This window comes from Zeus faber, assembly GCF_960531495.2.
Source record: "Zeus faber genome assembly, chromosome: 20".
Classification (NCBI taxonomy): domain Eukaryota; kingdom Metazoa; phylum Chordata; class Actinopteri; order Zeiformes; family Zeidae; genus Zeus; species Zeus faber.
The window spans coordinates 6,077,821-6,099,656 of record NC_137207.1 but is presented as its reverse complement, the minus strand read 5'-3'; the positions used below and the strand labels follow the sequence as shown (position 1 = coordinate 6,099,656).

Genomic DNA, 21,836 nt, shown 5'->3' with positions numbered 1-21,836 from the left:
GCAATGACAGCTACATCAACGGCCTTTCCAAAATTTTTGCTATCCAAGATTGTGGTGAGAATTTACGTCCATGTGATTTCAAAGATTTCTAAGAGATCGGTATTTTCGATACAATGAAGTGACTGCTAATTTTTCATAGTCATTGTGGAGAATCCTCTAGTGACAAGTAAAGATCCGGAGAAAGAAGACCGGTTCTGCCCCACGACACCGAGGTAAAGATCATTCACGGTCAAAACACACTGTGGTTTTCCACCTTCCAGTACAAAAAAAGTCAAGACGCAGCCAATTCATTTGAAATACAGCAGCTACCTTTGGAACGACCTTCTCATGAGCAAGCGTTGCCTGGATAACAACTCAACACTCCAAAACATTCCATTCCATCATTTCAGCGGCAACCAGAAACGAGACGTCAAAACAGATCGCATGGCCAGCTCAATAAATTCAAAGTACAACGATGACTATTTGCACAGAAATCAAACTCCCCCGACTGAGTGACCTCAATCACTTTAATGGCCTGTGTGGCCATTAAAGTGATTGATTGACTGACTGACTGACTGACTGACTGATTGATTGATTGATTGGTATCTGCATTCATTCTCAATGTTTCATAATTTCATACAATTCTGTGAGGGAAATGTCTAACGTAGACATTTGGAATTAAACTACTTATAGTGCTAACCAAGGTAACAATGTTAAAATGCAATGGTATATCATGAATTTGCCATTTTAGTAAATCTCAGGCCAGCTTGATATCCCGTGTTCAAAATAAAGTCTAAGGTCTATTTTTCGGTAACAAACAAAAAACTGCAATGTTGTGTTCACTTTATGCTACTTGTAGATTGAGTACCCAAAATGACACTTTGGTGTCCTCCTGCCTCAGCTTCTACAGGTTGCTAGTGACGGAGGCCCACTCACAGGTGTCTCTAGCCATAGACTTTGACACCGTCAACACTCTCCTCCCTCTCTTCCATCTTCCTGTGAAGGACCCCAGAGATTTCTACTCTCTGGGGGACATCGTGGTCAATGGACAGAGCCTGGACGGCAGCATAATCAATATACTGGCTGCGGTGAAATCGGTAGGACACTTTGACTGTGGCGGAGTGCTGCTATAACTATCACTTCCAGTAGTTGCCTCTCTGGCGCTCTTGAGCAAGGCACTTCAACTCTCCAGTGTTTGTTGCAATATTTAAGGATTTTCTTATACAGGTACTCCTCACTTAACAACATACCAGTTTATTGACCGTTCAGACTTACGACCAGCTCTCTGACCAGTCTGTATTGAACACTGCGTACAATACCGCTGCGTCTCTGCGTCAAGCATCTCATTGCGCACCCTTTATATACTATATATATTAGATACTATATATACTATGTACACTATATATACTATATACACTGTATATACACTATATACATCTCATCTCACATCACCGTTCTCCATCTCAGTCTCGTTCCCCCATGTCTGTCAGGATTCACTACACTAGCGTTCGCAATCGCCAATTCACTTCATGACCTGGTCCTAGGAACGGAACACGGTCGTTAAGTGAGGAGTACTTATATATACTTTATTGTCTTATTTTGGTGTTTAAGTGTTTGTTATTGTACCATATATTGTGCAATATAAATCTTCATCTATCTTCATCATGTCCCGTAAACTTAGAAACATGTCATTATTTATTGACACATTTTATTTTTCAATTTTACTTTGCTAATTTAACTCAAAAGCTAATTTAAAAATAACAATTAGTTAGATAGAGAACAATAAGATACAGAACAGAAATCAAAAGCAGTACAAAGTATCTTGGAAAGGGCAGAGCAAAAGAAAATAATGATCACCATGAAAAGTATATAAAAATAAATAATAATAATGATGATGATGAAAAATACATTAAATGAATAAATAAGGAAAAATAATAACAATAAATTGTGTGCACATTCCTCTATGCATGAAGATGTATACAGTATTTCGTCATGTAGCATGAGGTGCAATTTCATGTTTTCCTATGGCACTTCCTGCTGAAATGCATTGATTCCACAGTCACTGTCAACTGATTTAGTACCAAAAGTTCAAAAGGTCAAGTTCTTGTTAAAGTGGTACTTGGCAAAATTGACACAATAATTATCCAACCATAGCTTGAAATGACCATTCACCTGGATTATTTAACATTATAGCGATTAATATTTTAGTTTTTTAGAGATTAGAATTGATCAGATTACAAACTCTATTGTTCTTGAACAATACTAACCCATACCAAGTGTGTGTACTGTAGTGAGTACATACTTAGAATAAACGAAAACTATGGTTTGCACATTTCCTTAAACACTAATATCATATTGAGAAAACAAGTCAGTCCCCCCCGCCCCCCCTCGGGCTCTTGGAGCGATCAAAGCCTTCTGGAAGGAACAAAAAAATATTATCACTAATATTATATCATCAAGTTTTTTCTTTAAAATCAAATCCCTATTTGAATTCTATTCCACATGAAGGTTTTTTTTTTTTTTTTTTTTTTTGTCAGATTGCAGAGGCCAAGCAATTCACCACCTCAGACGGACGCAAAGGCCAGCGGCTGGAGGTGAAGCTCTTCGACGACTCGGTCGCCTCCTTCCCCTTAGTGTGGTGAGAGTTACGTCCATTTATTCATTTGACAACTAAATTAAGAAAATTGGCATTTTGCCTGCATGTAAAATTCACAGTAGTTTCCCCTTTGGCTGGGGTAACTCGAGACAAACGGAGTTGAGCCGTTTGAAGGGCATCTTAGAAGAAATCTGCGGTGGTGACGTCAGGCTTCAGACTGACCTACTCGCCCTCCGCCCTCAATGTGTGTTTGATTTTCACCACGCCCTCCCTCCGTGACCTTTTGTTTGGCCCACAGCTGGGACAGAGAAGCTATTCAACTCGTACAGACCCTGATACCCAAGGAGACGGGTGGGTAAACCAGTGGCCTTCTTCCTTCTCAATTTCAAAGCAACCTTTATTTATGTCTGTTCTGTCGTTTCCCATTAACGCATCAATCCTTTTTTGAAGGTACAAATAGAGATATGAATTTATAAATCACCCCGTACTTGCATTTGAGATGACCGAGAGTGGTTTCATGTGTCTCCTTTGCTCAAAGTTCTCTTCATAGCAGACGTGAAGATTAGCTTTGACAGCTTTCGCAGCTGTATGGTGGCCACGGTTAACTCCAAAACTATTGTCACTGTCAACCCTGGTAAGAACATGCCTTTGATGTTTTCAAGTATCCAGGACTTCATATAACTGGATATAACATATAAATAGTATAAGTATCCAGATATTTTTTACAACTTTATATAAGTATCCAGGTCTTTATCAAACACGTAGCTACTTTTTACCATTCATTAAGGTAGTTTAACAACCACTGCTGTGATGGTGAAGTGACAGATGAAATTAAATTGTCAGTCTTCAATAGCCTGTTCTTTGCTTTCAGAGACCAGGGAAGGTTATCTGCTGTACAGCTACGCTAAAGAAATGTCTGAGGCAGGCGCTCTGGAGGACGATGACATGCCAGAGGATATGGCTGGTACATTGCAATGAAGACCCCTTTGTTGTCTCAAAAAACCCTACTTTTCTTTATCATCAAAGCTCTTTACATACTGTAAATAGTCATTTGAGGTTTACTACACCAGGCTCTAGCCTCTGTCCTCACAGTCTTCCTGAAGATTACAGTCTTCATGCTGAGGATGGGTATAGGGCAGGATCTCGTGGTTCGATTCAATTTCTATACAAAGGGTCACGATACGATTCTATATTGAGATATCGACATTTTAATAATCATGACAATTGCAACAATTTTTTCACGATCCCATTTGATATGCATTACAAAATACTCATACATAAATCTTCTTCTTTGGGCTGCCCCCGTTAGGGGTCGCCACAGCGGATCATCTGCCTCCAATACCTTCTGTTCTGCGCATCTTCCTCCCTTACACCAACCGCCTGCATGTCCTCCCTCACCACATCTATAATCCTTCTCTCTGGCCTTCCACTTTCCCTCTTGCCTGGCAGCTCCATCCTCAGCATCCTTCTCCCAATGTAATTCTCATCTCTCCTACACACGTGTCCAAACAATCTCAATCTTGCCTCTCTCACTTTTTCACCAAACTGTCCAACCTGAGCTGTCCCTCTAATGTACTCATTCTTAATCCTGTCCGTCTTTGTCACTCCCAATGAAAATCTCAACATCCTCAACTCTGCCACCACCTCTTCATCTGTTAACCTGTCCATCACCATTGCAAATAAGAAAGGGCTCAGAGCTGATCCTTGATGCGATCCCACCTCCACTTTGAATGCTTTCATCACGCCTACTGCACACCTTACTACTGTCTGACTGCCCTCATCCATATCCTGTACCAGTACTTCATCCGTACATCCCCCGGCTGCCTCATGCAATATCACACTTCCTCTCTCGGTACCCTATCATATGCTTTCTCTAAATCCACAAAGACGCAGTGCAACTCTCTCTGTTCTTCCCTGTACTTTTCCATCAGCATTCTTAAAGCAAACATTGCATCTATAGTACTCTTTCCTGGCATGAAACCATACTGCTGCTCGCTGATCACACCTCTCCTCTTAACCTAGCCTCCACTACCCTTTCCCACAGCTTCATGCTGTAGCTGATCAACTTTATTCCCCTGTAGTTACTACAGCTCTGTACGTCTCCCTTATTCTTGAAGATGGGTACCAGTACACTTCTTCTCCACTTCTCTGGCATCCTCTCCCTTTCCAGGATGGTGTTAAACAGTCTCTTAAACAGTCTCTTTCCATGCTTCCCCAGGTATGTCATCCGGGCCAACTGCCTTTCCATTCTTCATCTTCTTTAATGCTGTTCTCACCTCATCCTTGCTAATTTGCTGCACTTCTTGATCCACTATCCCCACATCATCCACTCTTCTCTCCCTCTCATTTTCTTCATTCATCAATTCCTCAAAGTACTCCTTCCACCTTCTCAGCACACTCTCCTCACTAGTCAGCACATTCCCATCATTATCCTTCATCACCCTAACCTGCTCGACATCCTTCCCAGCTTGGTCCCTTTGTCTTGCCAATCGGTACAAGTCCTTTTCTGCTTCCTTACTGTCCAACCTCTCATACAACTTGTCGTATGCCTTTTCCTTTGCCTTTGCCACTTCTCTCTTTGTCTTGTGCTGCATCAGCTTGTACTCCTGTCTACTTTCTTTATCTCTCTGACTATCCCATTTCTTCTTCACCAACCTCTTCAGCTCTATGCTCTCTTGTGCTTCCTCATTCCACCACCAAGAGTCTTTGTCTTCCTTCCTCTTCCCGCATGATACACAGAGTACCTTCTTGGCCGTCTCCGTCACCACTTCTGCAGTTGTTTTCCAGTCATCTGGTAACCGTTCATTCCCACCTATTGCCTGCCTTTCCTCTTCCCTAAATTGCATGCAACACTCCTCCTTTTTCAACTTCCACCATCTTTGGCTCTTCTTTCACTCTCTTCCTCTTCTTGGCCTCCAGAGTCATCCTAGAGACCACCATCCGATGCTGCCTAGCAACACACTCCCCTACTACCGCTATGCAGTCACTGATCTCTATAATCGTACATAAATAAATACATAAATTAAATGTTTCAATTCCTCTAATGATAAATAACTCAAGTACAATATGTATTGTACTGTGTTTAAAGAAGTAAAATAATATCTCAAATAAAAATAAAGGGCTTTTTTATTTGACTTTTTTATTTTAAGTATTTCAAAATATAAAAAAAGCAACCATAAATGTGTAAACTCTAGTGACACCTAGTGTAGCAGAGTATTTAATTTAAGCAGAAAATGGTTTTATAACTTCAAAACAAAGCATCGATTTTGAAATAATAATATTGAATCATGTCAGTATACATTTTTTAACATAGCCCTACTTTATAATAATCTCTTATTTTTCCATCAAAGCTATCCAACCCCAGTCTGTTCTGGTAGTTTGAGCTCACGAGGTTAACCCTGGTCATGAAGATCATGACCACTTTTTGCCCAGAAAGAGCCAGTTTCGTACAGTATTTATTACCTTCTGACTCCAAACGACTTCACCCACTGTGTTTGTAATGCATGCAGTTCTCTTTTCATCGCCAAGTGCAATTCTTTCCCCTCCATGATTTGTTTATCCTTTATGTTATACAAATTCTTCCAGTACTTGTTTGAGCTAAACCCTGTTATTCAAAATTCATCAACTGCGATGTGATCATAATGTTATGATAAATAAAACTATCAACATTGATCACATCAACATCGAAAATACAAGTTTAAGCATTTCCCGTTCCACCCCGTCTTCTGCAGGCATTAATTCATGCTCTATTTGTAAAGCTTTGTTTTCCATTGCCGTTATTTGTGTTTGACTCCGCCTCCCTCCAGTGGATTCTATTGCCGATGTGTACACGGTGAACCAGCTGAGGCTGAAGGCCCAGGACTGTCCAGAGGTCTTCTTTTGCATCACTTACAGCTTCATCTCCAAGCTGGACCTGGTCTCTTCCATCTCCAAACTAATTAGAACCAGATGGTAAAGGGCACCGATCAGTGCACTCATTCCATCGTATGGCAGTGTTTAGGGGTTCTATTTGAATATTATGCAGTCATTCACCAGTCAGCTCTGGAAGCGGAGTCAACACATGAGGAAAGGTCTTCTGACAGCAAAGTAAACCTTGCTTAAAGAATCGTCTGTGACCACTGTTTATTACCCGACATCCGGGTTTACTCTCATCTTCATCATTTTGTTTTTGAAAGTGTGCTTCACATTCTTTACATTCTTGCCGGGAAATGCGGACCCCGCCACCAATGATGGAAACAGCATGTAGAGGTGCACGTGCTTAGTGCAAATACATGGCTGTTTCCTCTTAAGTGCCGACTAAAAAAACATGAGATCAATATTAAGTATGGCATATTTTATTGGGAATCTTTCTTTTAGACAAAACTAGTAAATGCAAATAGTCAGGTTATATCAATATGACTTGTGAATAGAGAATTAATGGGAAGTGATGGGAGAATAGCAAATTAATGTCATGTTATATTAGGTAATTGGGGAACCGGACAAACAGAAAGTAAAAAACATAAAACGCAGTTTGTTAAACTACCCACCTTTTCGGGGTAGATTCTGTCGTGATCAATCCCTTTCTCTTTTGCTTCCTCAGTGCAAAGTGCAGTTACCAGGTGAACGATGATCTGCAGTGTTGCCCTAACCCGCTCTGCACGGGCCAGGGCCAGGCCCTGTCGGTGACCAAGGGACTTGACTTGCTGGTGGACATCACAGACCACACCGGCACGCTGCACACCTGCGCCCTGAAGAGCCCCATTGCCGAAAACACCCTTGGTTGCACCGTCAGTACACCAGGAGATGCCTCATTCCCTAAACGCTAGCTGACATCAAGGCAAAGTTGTCAGTCGAGTAGCAGAAAAATAGTTGTGATTGTGATGATCCAGTACAGTGGCTGTGATGGGTTATTTATTTATTTGAAAATCCAGTATATACAATAACAAAACATACATTATATTAAACATATACATATTATGGTTCTGCTCATTTGTAATGAGACCTTGGCTAGAATACCAATGTCTGGGCTTCTTGGTTTGTTAGGAAAGTACAAAAAGGGGGTCTGCATTTCAGCTTTTAGAAGTAGACCAGTAATGTTATTTAACAAGATACATTGTCATATCAAATACATTAACCTTGAAACAATTCTAAAGATTAGGAACTGTAATTATATTAAGATATGCAATACATGTCTAGTGAGCAAACGTTCTTTGCATATTTTCATCATTTAGGGTATGATAAAGTTTACATGATGCACACAAGCACATCATTTCCATGCCATCATTTGCAGATAGACAAGTTTGTATCTTTTACGGACGATGAGCGCACTTCACTGAAGTGGGAGTTTCTTTTGGAGAGATGCAAAATCTATTTGAAGGTAGGTGAATAAAAACCTGACCAGCATGGTAAACTATTCTTTACTGCAAGGTATTATTAGATTAGATAAATGGGTTTCTGAAAATGCCATTTATGATTGATGTAAAAGTCAATTTGAATTCCCAGGTTCTCCCTTGCACCAAGATGAGGACAGTGGTCAGAGGGACAGTGCTTGGCTGCGTTCTGACGGAGGCACTAGAAGGGAAACAACACATGCCTGGTCTGTAAATGCAGGAGGATATGAGAAAAAGCAGGACAGATGTACCTACAGATGCTCTCTTCATCTGCTGCCATGGGGAGACCTCCCCAGGGCTGTTTAAAAGGCTCTTATTGTTGTTGTGTTTATGATAACGTGTTCATTTATGTGTGTTACTTATGACCATTGGAGGTGAGTTATTTGGGTATTTGAGGACATATTTAGATTGGGTTATATTGTTCGCATGGCCTCCCCTGATAATTTAACTTAAATTGATAATAAAATAAAACTTAAAAAATAATTTGTTTCATTTTTTTACAAATTTATTATCATAGATAATGTTATTTTTATAAGTACCGTTTTTACTGTTTAATCCAATAAACCCATCAGTCCAGAAAAATGCTATAACAAAGTAAGACCGCTAGGTGGCGGTAGTGTGCCATTTATTGTAGCGGAACGAATGACAGCCGTGTTGCAGTGGGGACGTATTACAGAAGCGCACCACCTATTTGTCGTCAACAAGCTTGCAGGTAGCGCTGTTTAAAACTTTCTTTGTAACCTTCTGCTTGTTCTCTAAGTCAACTCTTATGTAAAATCGAATTTATTGTTATGTATAGTTCATTCTACTTGCCATGCCTACTTGTGATTTGCATGTTGACTTCAACTGCTAGCCAGTTAGCTTATTAGCACTAGCTATATTGATATAACCTTGTTGACATAAGTCACCCTATCCTTGTGACGATACAATCTATACAATTCATTTTAATACAAGACAGTATTTGATAGTAAATGCAACTACAGTCTGTGATAGTAAATACAACTACAGTCTGCACATTTACCATCACATTATATCATCAGTGTATTTTCTCAATCTGTCCAGTGAAGCCAGCAGGAAACATGAATGTGAATCAGGGCACAGTGGGAAGTGACCCTGTCATCCTTGCCACGGCTGGATATGACCACACGGTTCGCTTCTGGCAGGCCCACAGTGGGATCTGCACCAGGACCGTCCAGCACCAGGACTCTGTATCCTCTTTGCTTCCATACCCACTGGATGCACCCAATGAGTTACTTTTGTCTCTATGCATGTTAAGTGGACTCGTATCTCAAGCCTATTGTAAAAGCAGCGAGTTCATACACTGTATTCATTGAGATGATTGAGGAGTTATCCATCAAAACTCTTCTGTAATATAGTCTTGAAAGGCTCCTTCCTTAACAACATGTTTCAGCAAGTTAACTCGCTTGAGGTGACACCTGACAGGAGCATGATCGCAGCTGCAGGTGGGTGGATGACATTTTCGTCTCCAAACTCTTTTTCTGATAATGGTTTCTGGTATTATTCTGCTATTACTGTGTTCTCTTGAAAATGCTTCAATACGTGAACCCAATGCCAATCTAACGAGCTAAAACTTCAAATATGTGTATATGTATTGGCGGGGTTAATCCAAGTGAAATTCAAGATTCAAGATTTTTATTCGTCACTTACATATACATACTTTCATACATATATGCAGTGAAATGTAATGCAACACACCCGGTGATAACACACAATATGTCCTAGGAAAAATTTATTTCTATTAGCCAAACTAACTGACTCCTAAAACGTAATACAGTAGTCGAATACTTATAGAATAAAATAAAAATATATAGAATAAAATAAAATACAATAAAAATAAAATGGAATAGATAGAGGGAATATGAAATCCCCAAGAGTGAATAATTCAGTGCTTGTACTCCATCCAAAAAAAAAGGGTATCGGTCCATCCCTGCCTATAACATTAATCTGTTACAACGAACCCGTTCTTGCTTGTGTTTCAGGCTACCAGCACATTCGTATGTACGACCTGAACTCAAACAACCCCAACCCGGTGATCACTTACGATGGCGTCAGCAAAAACATCACATCTGTGGGCTTCCACGAAGACGGCCGCTGGATGTACACAGGAGGTGAAGACTGCATGGCTCGCATCTGGGACCTAAGGTACATCAAATCCAGCGATTAATCTACCGGCCACTTATTCCCGTTCGTAGTGAAAATTATTTCATTAATTAATGTCTATCTACACAAGTTAACATGAAGTAGCACTATGCTAACTAGTAGCGCTGGCTAACTAGTGAGTCCAATGTGGGCAAGTGTCAGTTGGTCTACAGTAAGTAAAATATATTGTAATGCGGCATTACTAAATAAAGTGAAATCCAGTATTAACAACAGTCAAAGAGTGGCATACAATGATAATAGTAGTCCATAGTAACAGACGTAATAAGAGTAAAAGTACTAATGATTCTAACATAACAGCAGTCCTAATAAATAACAATGGTCTTAATGCTAATACTCACATTGTGAAAAAGAGAATACAGAGTTACAGTCACAGCTGAACTGAATAATCTGTAGCTCCCAAATTGTTAGTCATTTTGTCAATGACATGCAATTTGAGCGGCTTATAACACAGATGAAGCTGATGAATTCTTTACACAAGATGCAGCTGTAAGAGAGTGTGCCGAGAGAGTCCCCATTACGCACAGTGCTCGGAGCCCGGTGGGAGCCATGGGGGTTCTCTGCTGCGGTCCCCACACTCAAAACATTTTGTGGTCCCGCATGCGGGGGGAAAAAAGTCAATAACTTCTTTTGAAGATTTTGATTTTGGATTCTAAATCGGATATGAAATGATCGAAGGCTACCCGGATATTCCTGTCTATTTACGGGGCAACATTCAGAACTTCAACGCGAGTCGCATAGAGCCGGTAAAGAGGCGAAAATTAGCACGTCTACCTGAGTGTCATGTCATGTCATGTTTCCATCACTGCTGATCAGAGCTCGAGCTGATAAATACCCATGCCTTTTGCAGAGTCATTTGTCCCAGGAATGAAACCCGGGTGTAACTTTTCCCACTATTGGCAAATGCCAGATGTTAGCGAGGGTTACCAGGTTTCTGGTGCAGTTGAAAAGGGTCATCATTGACAAAATAATTTTCAATCGTTTCAATTATTTTAAAGGAGACATGCTCATAATTACTGCAGTGAAACTGACTACTTGAAAGGTCTTGCACTAAGGACTTGTAAATCTCTGTCATGTTTTTTTGGACTATCCCCGTACCAACAACAATTCTCGCACCTCCCCTTCCCGCAAGTGTTAAATTTTGGGGTAATCACTGGTATCGACAAAAACATGTCTCTTTTAATGTATAGGGTCCTCGATATACATTTTTGTATTGGGGATATTCTCTTATATAGTGACCTTATTTTGGCCTGGTATTAAACAATATCTTGTATCTGTATCAGTCCAACCTGATTTTCTGTCTGCTCTCTCTTGTTTGCTTTAAATCAATTCCTCACTCTCTGGTGGAATCTCTCTGACATATGTTTGGAATTTAGAACTTTCATTTGGGTTCTGTTCTCCCACCTCCAGGTCGAGAAATCTGCAGTGTCAGAGGATCTTCCAGGTCAATGCTCCCATCAACTGCGTCTGTCTGCACCCCAACCAGGTCAGGCCGTCGCTCACTAACTTAACTCTAGTGTCTGATTCTGCCCAGGCGTCTGCTTTTATTGATGTCTTGTCTATTTTCCTTCAGGCCGAGCTGATTGTGGGCGACCAGAGCGGGGTGATTCACATCTGGGATCTGAAGACGGACCACAATGAGCAGCTGATTCCGGAGCCGGAGGTCTCCATCAACTCGGTCCACATTGATCCAGACGCCAGCTACATGGCGGCAGTTAACAGCTCGGTCAGTCCAAGGCGTGAATGGAGATGCTCTAAACTTGTTGCAGTTCTTTCCATTCCTCGTTTCCTGTGAATTTGATCCTTTGTTCAAATGCGCGTATGACCGGCGGGGCTTTTCAGGCTTCCCCGCCTCCTCAGAAATCACAGGAGACGGATAAAGGTGGAGAGGTGTGTCAGTGGGAGTCGGGTGGCCCTCCGTCCCTTCCGGTTTGAGTATATATTACACATCTTTGGCCCAACTCGCAGCCTTTACAGTATCTCAGTGATGCTCGTAAACACACCTGGCAGGAAGAAAATAAAGAAACTTTAACAGAGAGGAAGATGGAAGCAATTTTGTGGATTACCATGTTTCACTTTCACACAGTCCAGGATTGAAAGTCAGCAGATTTTGTCTGACTTATTGAAGTTGATGTGTTGGAAGAAGGAAAAATGGTCAAGCGTAAGGATCTAAGCGACTTTGACAAGGGACGAATTGTGATGGCTAGACTGGGTCAGAGCATCTCCAAAACTACAGGTCTTGTGGATTGTTCCCAGTATGTAGTGGTTAGTACCTACTAAAGTGATCCAGGGAAGAAAAACCAATGACAGGGTCATGGGCCCCTAAGGCTCATTGATGTGCGTGGGGAGCACAGTCTAGCCCGTCTGGTCCGATCCCACAGAAGAGCTACTGTAGCACAAATTGCTGAAAAAGTTAATGCTGGTTATGATGGAAAGGTGTCAGAACACACAGTGCATCACAATTTGCTGTGTATGGGGCTGTGTAGCTGCAGACCGGTCAGAGTGTCCATGCTGAATTTCAGATCCTTACGCTTTCCCATTTTTCCTGCTTCCAACACATCAACTTCAACAACTGATTGTTCATTCGCTGCCTATTATATCCCACCCCTTGACAGGTGCCATTGGATCCAGATGAGCAATGTTATTCACTTCACCTGTGGTTTTAATTTTGTGGTTGATCAGTGTATATATATAATGGATATACAAACATAAATAATAGACAGCGAGACTAATATAATATTTTAATTAACTAGTGCTGTCCCAGTTCAAAACATGGCTGTTTGTGAAAGTCGCAGTGACTCGCGGTGAAAAACACCGGGGAAATGCACTCTTTCTCACGGGAAAAAACACACACAAGTCGCGTTTTTGGATAAACTTGCCTTTCGCTTGTTTATTTAAAGTTTATTAATACTACACGTGTCGCGTGTCCACAACAAACATGCCTGTTCGGAACGGGGCAATTGCTTTCACGGGAAGACCCCCCCCCCCCCCCCCCCCCCTTGGCTGTTGATTGAAAGTTTATTACTATTACACATGTTGCAGGTCCAAATTGCACCAAATCCCCAGCAAAACACCCGCCAAGTGTGAAGTAGATTGGATGAACAGTTGTCGAGATAATAAGGGACATAAATACATCCAGAGATTCCTTCCTTTAGAGTGAGATAAAGATCACATTGTAAATTGATTATATTTGTGTGGCGTGAAGTCCTTGAAAATGGAAAAAATATAGTACTTAAACATGTACTCAAAAGGTCTTGAATTTCATTTTGTAATCCTAGAATGAACCCTGTATAAAAATAAACTTGACTTGCCAAGAACAAAAGAAAAAAAAAAAAAGAACCCGTTTTTGGGGGCGTCGCTTGTTTGCTCACTTGAAATAAAGGTTGAGTAAGTACTGAACCTGCCTTCTGTTTCCCCCCCAGGGGAACTGTTACGTGTGGAACCTGGCTGGAGGCATTGGAGACGAGGTGACGCAGCTCATCCCCAAGACCAAAATCCCCGCCCACAAACGCTACTCTTTGCGCTGCAAGTTCAGCCCCGATTCTACGTGAGCGACCCCCTAAACACACATACACACACAAACACACACACACAAACACACACACTAGGGCTGCTCCGACGAAAGATTTTCCTCGTCGACTATTAGTCGTCAGTTCAAGCTATGGATGTTAGGGATGTTAGCTAGGGATCGACTTTCAATTAATTGCAAAATAATTTAATCGATCAAGATTTTGACGATTATGTTATCGATAACAACGAAAAAATCTGCGGTCTTGTTGTTATTGTGTCAACTGGAGCCTTTTTGGTGCACTGGGTGTTTCGAGAATAGAAATACCCAGCCAGGAAGTAGTCGTACTCACCGAAATGACAAGGGGCAGTGGAGAAAAAAATTCCCAATGGAGCAAGAAGTAGAAGTAGACGGAGGCTTCCGGAAGAACGACGAACAACAAATATGGCTGCATGCATCTATGCCGAGGAGGAAACTATGTTTATTGTTGCTCAACAACTAATGCTGTGTTAAAATGGAACACGGTAGACGGGAACGGGATAACAGCACTTTCTGAACAGTAAGGGGGAGGAAAAAAAGACCATGAGCGAGGGAGAGGTACCAGTCGGTAAAACCAAACAAGGGATATGTTGCTATGGCGATGACTCCAATAAAATATATTAAACTACATTAATAACAATATCAATAACAAGTTGGACTGGACCAGAAACACAGAGGCAGTCTACAAAAAGGGCCAAAGCCGACTATTTCCTACGGAGGCTGAGATCCTTTAACATCTGCCGGACGATGCTGAGGATGTTCTATGAGTCTGTTGTGGCCAGTACGATCTTCTTCGTGTCACATGCTGGGGCAGTGGGCTGAGGGTCGCAGACAACAACAGACTAAACAAACTAATCAGGAGGGCCGGTGATGTCGTAGGAGAGGATCTGGACACCCTGACGACTGTGGCAGAGAGGAGGATGCTGTCCAGGCTTCAGTCCATCTTGGACAATGTCTCACACCCTCTCTACGACACACTGGCCCAGCAGAGGAGCACCTTCAGCAGAAGACTCCTCTTACCCAGATGCACCACAGAGCACCACAGGAAATCATTCCTGCCTGTGGTCATCAATCTCTACAACGCCTCCCTCAGAGAGTCAGACACCCCCCCCTCTGTAACCTGACCTCAAAACACGGACTTCCACTTCTGCACCTTCTTCTTTTTGCATTTTTAACTGTACATTTTACACTTTATATAGATATGTTCATAACATATAGATATGTTTATATATATATATATGTTTCTTAATAATTATTATGTGTTGTATGTAAATATGTTGTATGTAGATTTGGAGCTGTAACAAAAGTAATTTCCCCCTGGGATTATTAAAGTATTTAAGATTCTGATTCTGATTATTTCTTGTCTGTTTATGTACAAGAATTTTAGGAATGTTTAATACTTTTATTAGCATCTGGTTGTCCATATCTGTACCAGACTCTTCTTGTGGACAATTTGGGGGCAGCTACACACACACATACACACAAGCACACACACACACACACACACACACACACACACACACACACACACACACACACACACACACACACACACACACACACACACACACACACACACACACACCTTCTTTCTGTACTGTGACTCCTAATCTGTGAGTCATTTGTTCAATACTTTATTTGTTCACTTTTAACCGTGTGTCACAGAGCAGCTTCACCTTTTTTTTGTTAATTATTCTGATGAGGCTGTGTTTGATTGAGCGTTGTTTGTTTCTTTGTTTCTTTGTTAGCCTCCTGGCCACCTGCTCCGCGGACCAGACCTGCAAGATCTGGAGAACGTCAAACTTCTCTCTGATGACGGAGCTGAGCATCAAGAGCAACAACCCTGGGGAGACCTCTAGAGGCTGGATGTGGGACTGTGCCTTCTCCGGAGACTCCCAGTACATCGTGACCGGTCAGTGTGGTGTTCTGATAATATGCAAAGTCACTCTCCTTCTATGTTTTAATCGGTGAAATGGTCTGAACAGCCGTTTGAGCAAGCAGGCTTGTGGCTGGAATGTTCCCATTTGTATCCTTGACAGCTTCCGGGAAACTCTGGGAGGCTCCCGTGGGTTAAAAGCTAAAGTGCCCTTGAGCAAGACAAAAAAAGCAAAGTTGCCTGATTCATTGAACCGTGGTTACTCGCTGCATTTATTTTTGTAAAAATGAGTTTCAAATTATAAGCCCATTAGCGTTTCATACACCGGTCTAGTCATATATGTTTTAAGGTTCATTTTGACAAGGCGCAGCTCCCGAATGGAGTTTTTCGACGACCGCCTACCGGTTGAGACCAGGGGGTCCAACCTCAGAGACCTCAGAAGATGTGATACTATTGTCGTTTTTGTCTAAATTGGTTCTGTTTTCATGGGAGAGAGAGCAATGTTTTTACAACATATAGTCATGGATTCTGTGACAATGTCCTTTTAAACTAACATTGAACCAGTATTTGACTATTATTAAAAATATGCCTCAAATTGCCCCCCCCCCGTAATCTCTATGCCCCCTGATTCATCCTAAAACCCAATTATGTGGTCGCTAAAATTGAATAAACCATGCTCTCGGTGAGTTGGTTCGTCAATCAATGATTTGATGAGACGTAACCCTGCTTGTCCCTTCTGTGCCCCCAGCCTCCTCTGACAACCTGGCCCGCCTGTGGTGCGTAGAGACCGGGGAGATCAAGCGGGAATACAGTGGCCATCAAAAGGCCGTCGTGTGCCTGGCCTTCAATGACAGCGTGCTGGGCTGAGGAGGAGGTGGAAGTGGAGCGCTGAAACGAAGGCAAGAAAAAGAAGAAGGACAGAGAGGAGTTCACACAGGACAAAAGGAGTAAGGAGGAAAAAAAAGTGACTTGAGTCAGAACCTGAATCTGAACTCCCGAAAAGGAACGCGTCTGGCGTCTCTTTTCTTCTTTATCGCTCAGTGGTTAGTACTTGGACTTTTGGCTCTTTATTGAGTCATAGTGAGCACGTTCAGGGATCACCATGGGGGTATGGTGGTGATGATGATGATGATGATGATGATGATGATGATGATGATGATGCTGGGCCTTATTACTGTTTGGTCATTGATCCTGTTCGTGGGCGTCACGTCTGGATAATTGTCTCTATCATAGTTTAACAGCTCTCAGGCGGAAAGTTTGAGTCCCAGAATCGGTGCATGAGAGTCTCGCATGGAGCATTCAGTGACTAAGTTGTAAATGTTTAACTGTCCCTGTCAGGTACGAGGGGGTTTCTCGGACACAAAGGGAGATTGATTAAAGCTTTTGTGTATAAACCAACACCACAATTATCAAAAAAGACCACCTTATTGGATCTGGGATGATGTAGCTTGTATGTGCCATGAGATTATTTCTTGGGATCTACACGTGTTGCTGTTCATTTCAAAGGGCCATGCAGAAATCCATTCCTCCCCAGATAAAGACTCCTTTCTGATACAGTTGCGAAAATTCAACCCAAATCTACAGAGTGCCACAGTCAAAACAGCCACACACAATTAGACAACAATCATTTATTCAAAAGGAAAAAAAAAACAAAAAACAACCTCTGCCTAATTATTAATAATAATTATGTGTAACCATTCCTCCTATCGCAGGAGGAATGGTTACACATAATTATTCTTCAGCGATGCCACACAGGAACCACAATAAGAGTCAAATCCAAAAAAAAACACACAAAACAGGATCTTTTCTTTTCGTAATCTCCATAATTCCGCCACCAGGGAGAAGGTTATTACACATGAAGAGGGTGTTGAAGGGACTTTGGAGATAACCGTGACAGTCTGTCGCCGTCCCATTATATCTCGGAAGCCAAGAAGGAAGGGAAGTAGAGTGGAGGGGGAGCAGACGGTGGGGAGGGGGGCAGGATGTTAGCTGGTTCATTGACTAACTGGTTGGCAACAAACACTACATTGCCCCTGGGTGAACTGTCAAAGCAGACTACTGTTCCCTCTCCTCAAGGTGTGTGTGTGTGTGTGTGTGTGTGTGTGTGTGCGTGTGCGTGTGCGTGCGTGCGTGCGCGTGTGCGTGTGCGTGCACTCCCTCCCACACTCTCTCCCTCTTGAAAGGGGGTGGCAATGATGACTCTTGTTTTCCTGATGCTGGGTGAGTTGTCATGTCACTCCGGCAGGTAGTAGAAGCACACCGACACGCAGATGTTGCTGGGAAAGCAGATGTCAATGCAGAAGTACACCAGACGCTGTTGACCCGGGCCTGAGAGGAAAACGGACAGGGCAGACTTATGGATTATGTGTCCAATAATCTGCGTCTGTGATTTAGGCGCCTAAATATAGAGTTAATATGCCTTTGACTTTCAGTGCTTCCGGACGAGCTTGGATAAGAATAAGCAGAGGAGGAAGAGATCGCTACAAACAAGCTGTCAGTAAGAAATGGGTTGATTAATTAGTTCCTCTGATATATTTTCCCAGTCTTTATACCTTCTTTATCAGTTTTCTATGTTCACAGTCGACCCTGCAACAGCGTTATGCGACCAGTGCTGCTGGAGTCACCTTTTTACGGGGCTCTGGAAAGGTCACAAACTCATAGTTGGGGATTGAGTTTCGGTATCACATGTTGCTGTTTCTCAGGACTGCCTTCAGACCCTGCGTCTCACCCTGAGATGGCACTTAAAATGTGTCCACATTTTCACAGGGATTAATTAAACTGTGGTAACACAATTATTTTTTTTAAGGGCATCAGTCGTGCAATTTATGGTACGGTTTTTTGGCACTTACAGTTGCAATTAATTGCCCAAAGTAAAGTAAGCCATGTTGGTTGAAAGCTACTTAAGGATGCAGCCCACTTTGTACCGAGACATTTCCCAAATTAGGGTGGTAACATTTCTAAGAAGTGAGAGAGAAATCCAAATATTTGGAATCTAGTTTTCGATGTTGCTGTAAAGCTGATATATAAGGGCTGGGTAAACAAGGCTCATGGTGCATGTTTTCATGGGCATTAATCTTGTTCCAAAGATCGGATGCCCTTCATTTGCTTTGCTTTCGTGAATAGCTGTAATGATCACGGCAAGGAAATTAGTACATTTCTCCGAGACTTGTGGCACCCTGTAAATGGAGAGCCATTGACCCGAAAGGCTCTACTGTATATGAGGAGTCAGTCGGTTCGGCTGTGGTCTCACCTTCGGCCCTCCTGGTCCAGTGCACGGAGCTGTCCTGACACAGAGCCTGAAACGGCTCCTCTAGGGCGGACACGTTGACGCGCCTCCCTCCCAGCACCCCCAGGAACTCAGTCTGCCTCTGGGTTTCGTTCCCGGACAACTTGAACTCTCTATCCTGGGAGACAAAGAGGCGGGGAGTCATTTCTCATTCTGTGCCTTAGTTACCGTGGCATCCACCCATCCGTCCAGAAGATGCATGAAGAGTTTTGTTTGTCGTGGATCATTGTAAAAAGAGCGGAAAGTCTTTCATAAAGGGTACAATATCAGTCCAAACCGAATGGAGAGTTTGTGACTCCGTTGAAACCTAAGCTGCTATTAGCAGGATATCTCGGCCTCCTAGGTCAACAGGGTCGCGTATTTGCTCTCATTTGACACAAAGGCTTTGTGTAATTGCAGCACTTACACCGGCGATGTTCCCTGATAGGAAACCACTTAAAGTGCTGTTGTGGTTGGGCGGGTCAGGTAGCAATCTTTACTCTCAAAGACTATTGAATAACGGAGCTGGACCGCTCCAAGACTCAAAACAGACCCCCCTGCCCCCTGTCAAAGATTAAATGACAATTGATCTGTTAGTTTGAAATGCGTGGACGGATGAGTGGTCTCATCGGTGTTTGCGAAACAGTGTTCGATTGTTTCCTCTTGTCGCCATGCGGCCCAAACAGTTGAAAGGGTGGAGAAATGGACCACCCTCTGAGCTGCTCTTCGCCTCCTCGCGCCGCGCGGGTCCTGTGACGTTGAAACATGCTTGTGAGCAGCCATCCGGTCATTCGGGGGGGGGGGGGGGGGGGGACGTGAGAAATGCTCTGACCGAAAGTCCCCAGGATGAATTCAGAACTGACGGAGCCCTTGTTTTAGCTCCTGTGAAGGGCTTTATGTGAAAGCGACGTCCTCTGCCACAGCGCCGCCACGTTTACCTGCTGTCAAGCGTGCGAGCACCTTCTCTGGCCATCTCACCAGCGGGCCAGGCTGGATTTGAGTCAAACAGAGGACTCTTAAAAAGCCACAAAGCCCAGAGACAGAGTGACCATTGTGCAGGGTCCCAGGGTTTAGGACCGCCACTGTGCCCTCCTGTAAGAAGATCCAGAGACAGAGACACAGAGACACAGAGAGAGAGAGAGAGAGAGAGAGAGAGAGAGAGAGAGAGAGAGAGAGAGAGAGAGCGAGAGCGAGAGCGAGCCCTAATGGACCTGCTAGTCTTTCTCTTTACGCGGTGTGGCAGGGCGGTGAGCAAAGCCGGACGAACAGCTTTGAATTCAGCTGCCTGAGGTCATGCTTCTTTGATGAACTACGAGTTAAACTCAGAAGCTGCCAAAGCCGGTTCACGGATCAGGAGGAGCGTGACAATGGTGGACTTGGAATTAGAAAAACCCCTCAACTGCATTTTGCTGTGAGACACTGGCGTCTTCTATGTTATTTTTCCAACCGGTTGGACAACTCATCAGGTGTGGGTTGAAATGGAAATGAGGTCTTCAAAATGACATGGCTGTACTAATTCATCAGTTCCAGCCAGAAAACAGAACTATCAGTTCTACTAATAGTTCTAATAATACTACTACTAATAATTCATAGGTGTAAGCACAGTTATATGTGTTTGTTTGTGGCTGAAAAAGGAGGGATGTGTTGTGTGACGTTGTGTAACATTTATTACATGTTGTAAATGTCCAGTCGTTACCTGGTGTGTAGATTCCAGGAGAATGGAGCGCATGTGTTCGTGATCAGACTCCTCCATCTTTTGCAGGAAGCAGCTCTCCTGGCCCACGGGTTTATAACATATCAAACCCTGCGTGAAAGAAGGGCACAACGTTTTTTGTTGGGGTTTTTTTTTGGCATTTCAAGCGGCATATCCGCAACTCTGAGGATATCTGTCCTCACGTGTTTTATGTCGAAGAGCACGGTGGATGTGTGGTTGGCCGGCGAGGTGACGGAGAAGGTCACCAGGTCGTTCTTCTTGTCCACGAGGGCCGATTGGTGGATCAGAGTTCCGGTCTGATCTGGACCGGTGATGCGGACAATGTGTAAAGACTACAACATAGGTGGGAGATTATTAATATTTATGTATACGTATTCAGAAGATTGAGAAGATCACTCTCCTACCTGAGGATGGTGTTTGAGCAGCCCCAGGTTCCCGGTCAGACCCAGACTGATAAAGAGCAGGAGCAGACAGGCAGAAGCGCTGACCCAGAATGCCTTGTGGGGGAACTGGGGCGATGCAGCAGGAACCCCCTCCTGACATAAAAATATAACAAGATTTTTTTTTTATATTTTTTGAAATTCAAAGCGATGCACATGTATGTTATACTTGTATGCACCACACAGGTATACATACAGAGCAGAGGCTCTCAAACATTTTTCAACCAAGAACCCCTTCACATACAGTATGTGCCAAAAGATAATGAGATATTATTCGACATGAAATATATTTCTTATACTACCACATGTGGAAAAACATTAAAGGGAAATATATTAGACATATTTGTATTGCACCATTTCAAAATACCGAGTATAAAAACAACGTATTCAATGAACAAGTAACTGTTTTGATCAAAGAGTCTGCTATATCCCTGACTATAGTATGGACAGGTATGGACGTTTGGACTTACAATATCTAATATATCCAACAATAAAATTCCCAAATCTCAGATTGGGGTCCCGGAGACAAAATTGTATCTGTGGACCAAAAGTTCAGTCTGGTCAACACTACCAGCCACTTGGTAACTGATTAGTAACTCAAGCATCATATTGGTGTTTCATCCTAATGTCAAATCTAGTTGTCTAAGGCCTGCCGCTATCGAGAAGGGTATCAGAAGCATCATCCCTCAACGGGTCGGTATCCTGAACAAAGCAAAAATAAAGTCCCCAAATCCCCCTTGTTTCTTACCGTGCATTGTGCCTCCTCCGCACTGTGCTCTAACTGTTTCCCACACCTCACCATCCTGTGTCCCTCGATGGCTCCTTATCGGCATGGAGCTGCAGTCGTGACCAGCGCCGCCGCTGACTGAGAC

The 21,836-nt window shown here is 42.8% G+C and overlaps 3 protein-coding genes across 3 annotated transcripts in view; 2 read left to right on the top strand and 1 right to left on the bottom strand.

Annotated features, from left to right (window-relative positions):
- The window catches only part of meiob (meiosis specific with OB-fold), a gene marked incomplete at both ends in the record, with an annotated part of 9,123 nt that extends 965 nt beyond the window's left edge, over positions 1-8,158 (top strand). The window contains 11 exons of the mRNA XM_080021959.1: positions 1-54; positions 140-212; positions 881-1,076; positions 2,517-2,617; positions 2,874-2,926; positions 3,114-3,209; positions 3,447-3,539; positions 6,382-6,526; positions 7,155-7,341; positions 7,845-7,931; positions 8,057-8,158. The exon at positions 1-54 is cut by the window's left edge and continues 78 nt beyond it. Coding sequence (XP_079878085.1) covers positions 1-54; positions 140-212; positions 881-1,076; positions 2,517-2,617; positions 2,874-2,926; positions 3,114-3,209; positions 3,447-3,539; positions 6,382-6,526; positions 7,155-7,341; positions 7,845-7,931; positions 8,057-8,158 — 1,187 coding nt within the window. The remainder of the gene's footprint in view (positions 55-139; positions 213-880; positions 1,077-2,516; positions 2,618-2,873; positions 2,927-3,113; positions 3,210-3,446; positions 3,540-6,381; positions 6,527-7,154; positions 7,342-7,844; positions 7,932-8,056) is intronic.
- A 428-nt stretch (positions 8,159-8,586) lies between these two features.
- mlst8 (MTOR associated protein, LST8 homolog) lies at positions 8,587-16,945 on the top strand (the record flags this gene model as incomplete). Its single annotated transcript, XM_080021657.1, has 9 exons — positions 8,587-8,656; positions 9,007-9,152; positions 9,356-9,407; positions 9,945-10,107; positions 11,533-11,608; positions 11,696-11,848; positions 13,545-13,669; positions 15,418-15,581; positions 16,294-16,945. 9 exons carry the CDS (start codon positions 8,587-8,589, stop codon positions 16,410-16,412), a joined length of 1,068 nt encoding a protein of 355 aa, XP_079877783.1. The 3' UTR covers positions 16,413-16,945.
- An 833-nt stretch (positions 16,946-17,778) lies between these two features.
- Positions 17,779-21,766, bottom strand: bricd5 (BRICHOS domain containing 5; the record flags this gene model as incomplete). Its single annotated transcript, XM_080021958.1, has 6 exons — positions 17,779-17,873; positions 18,796-18,949; positions 20,507-20,614; positions 20,707-20,856; positions 20,929-21,060; positions 21,713-21,766. 6 exons carry the CDS (start codon positions 21,764-21,766, stop codon positions 17,779-17,781), a joined length of 693 nt encoding a protein of 230 aa, XP_079878084.1.
- Between the last annotated feature and the right edge of the window lie 70 nt (positions 21,767-21,836).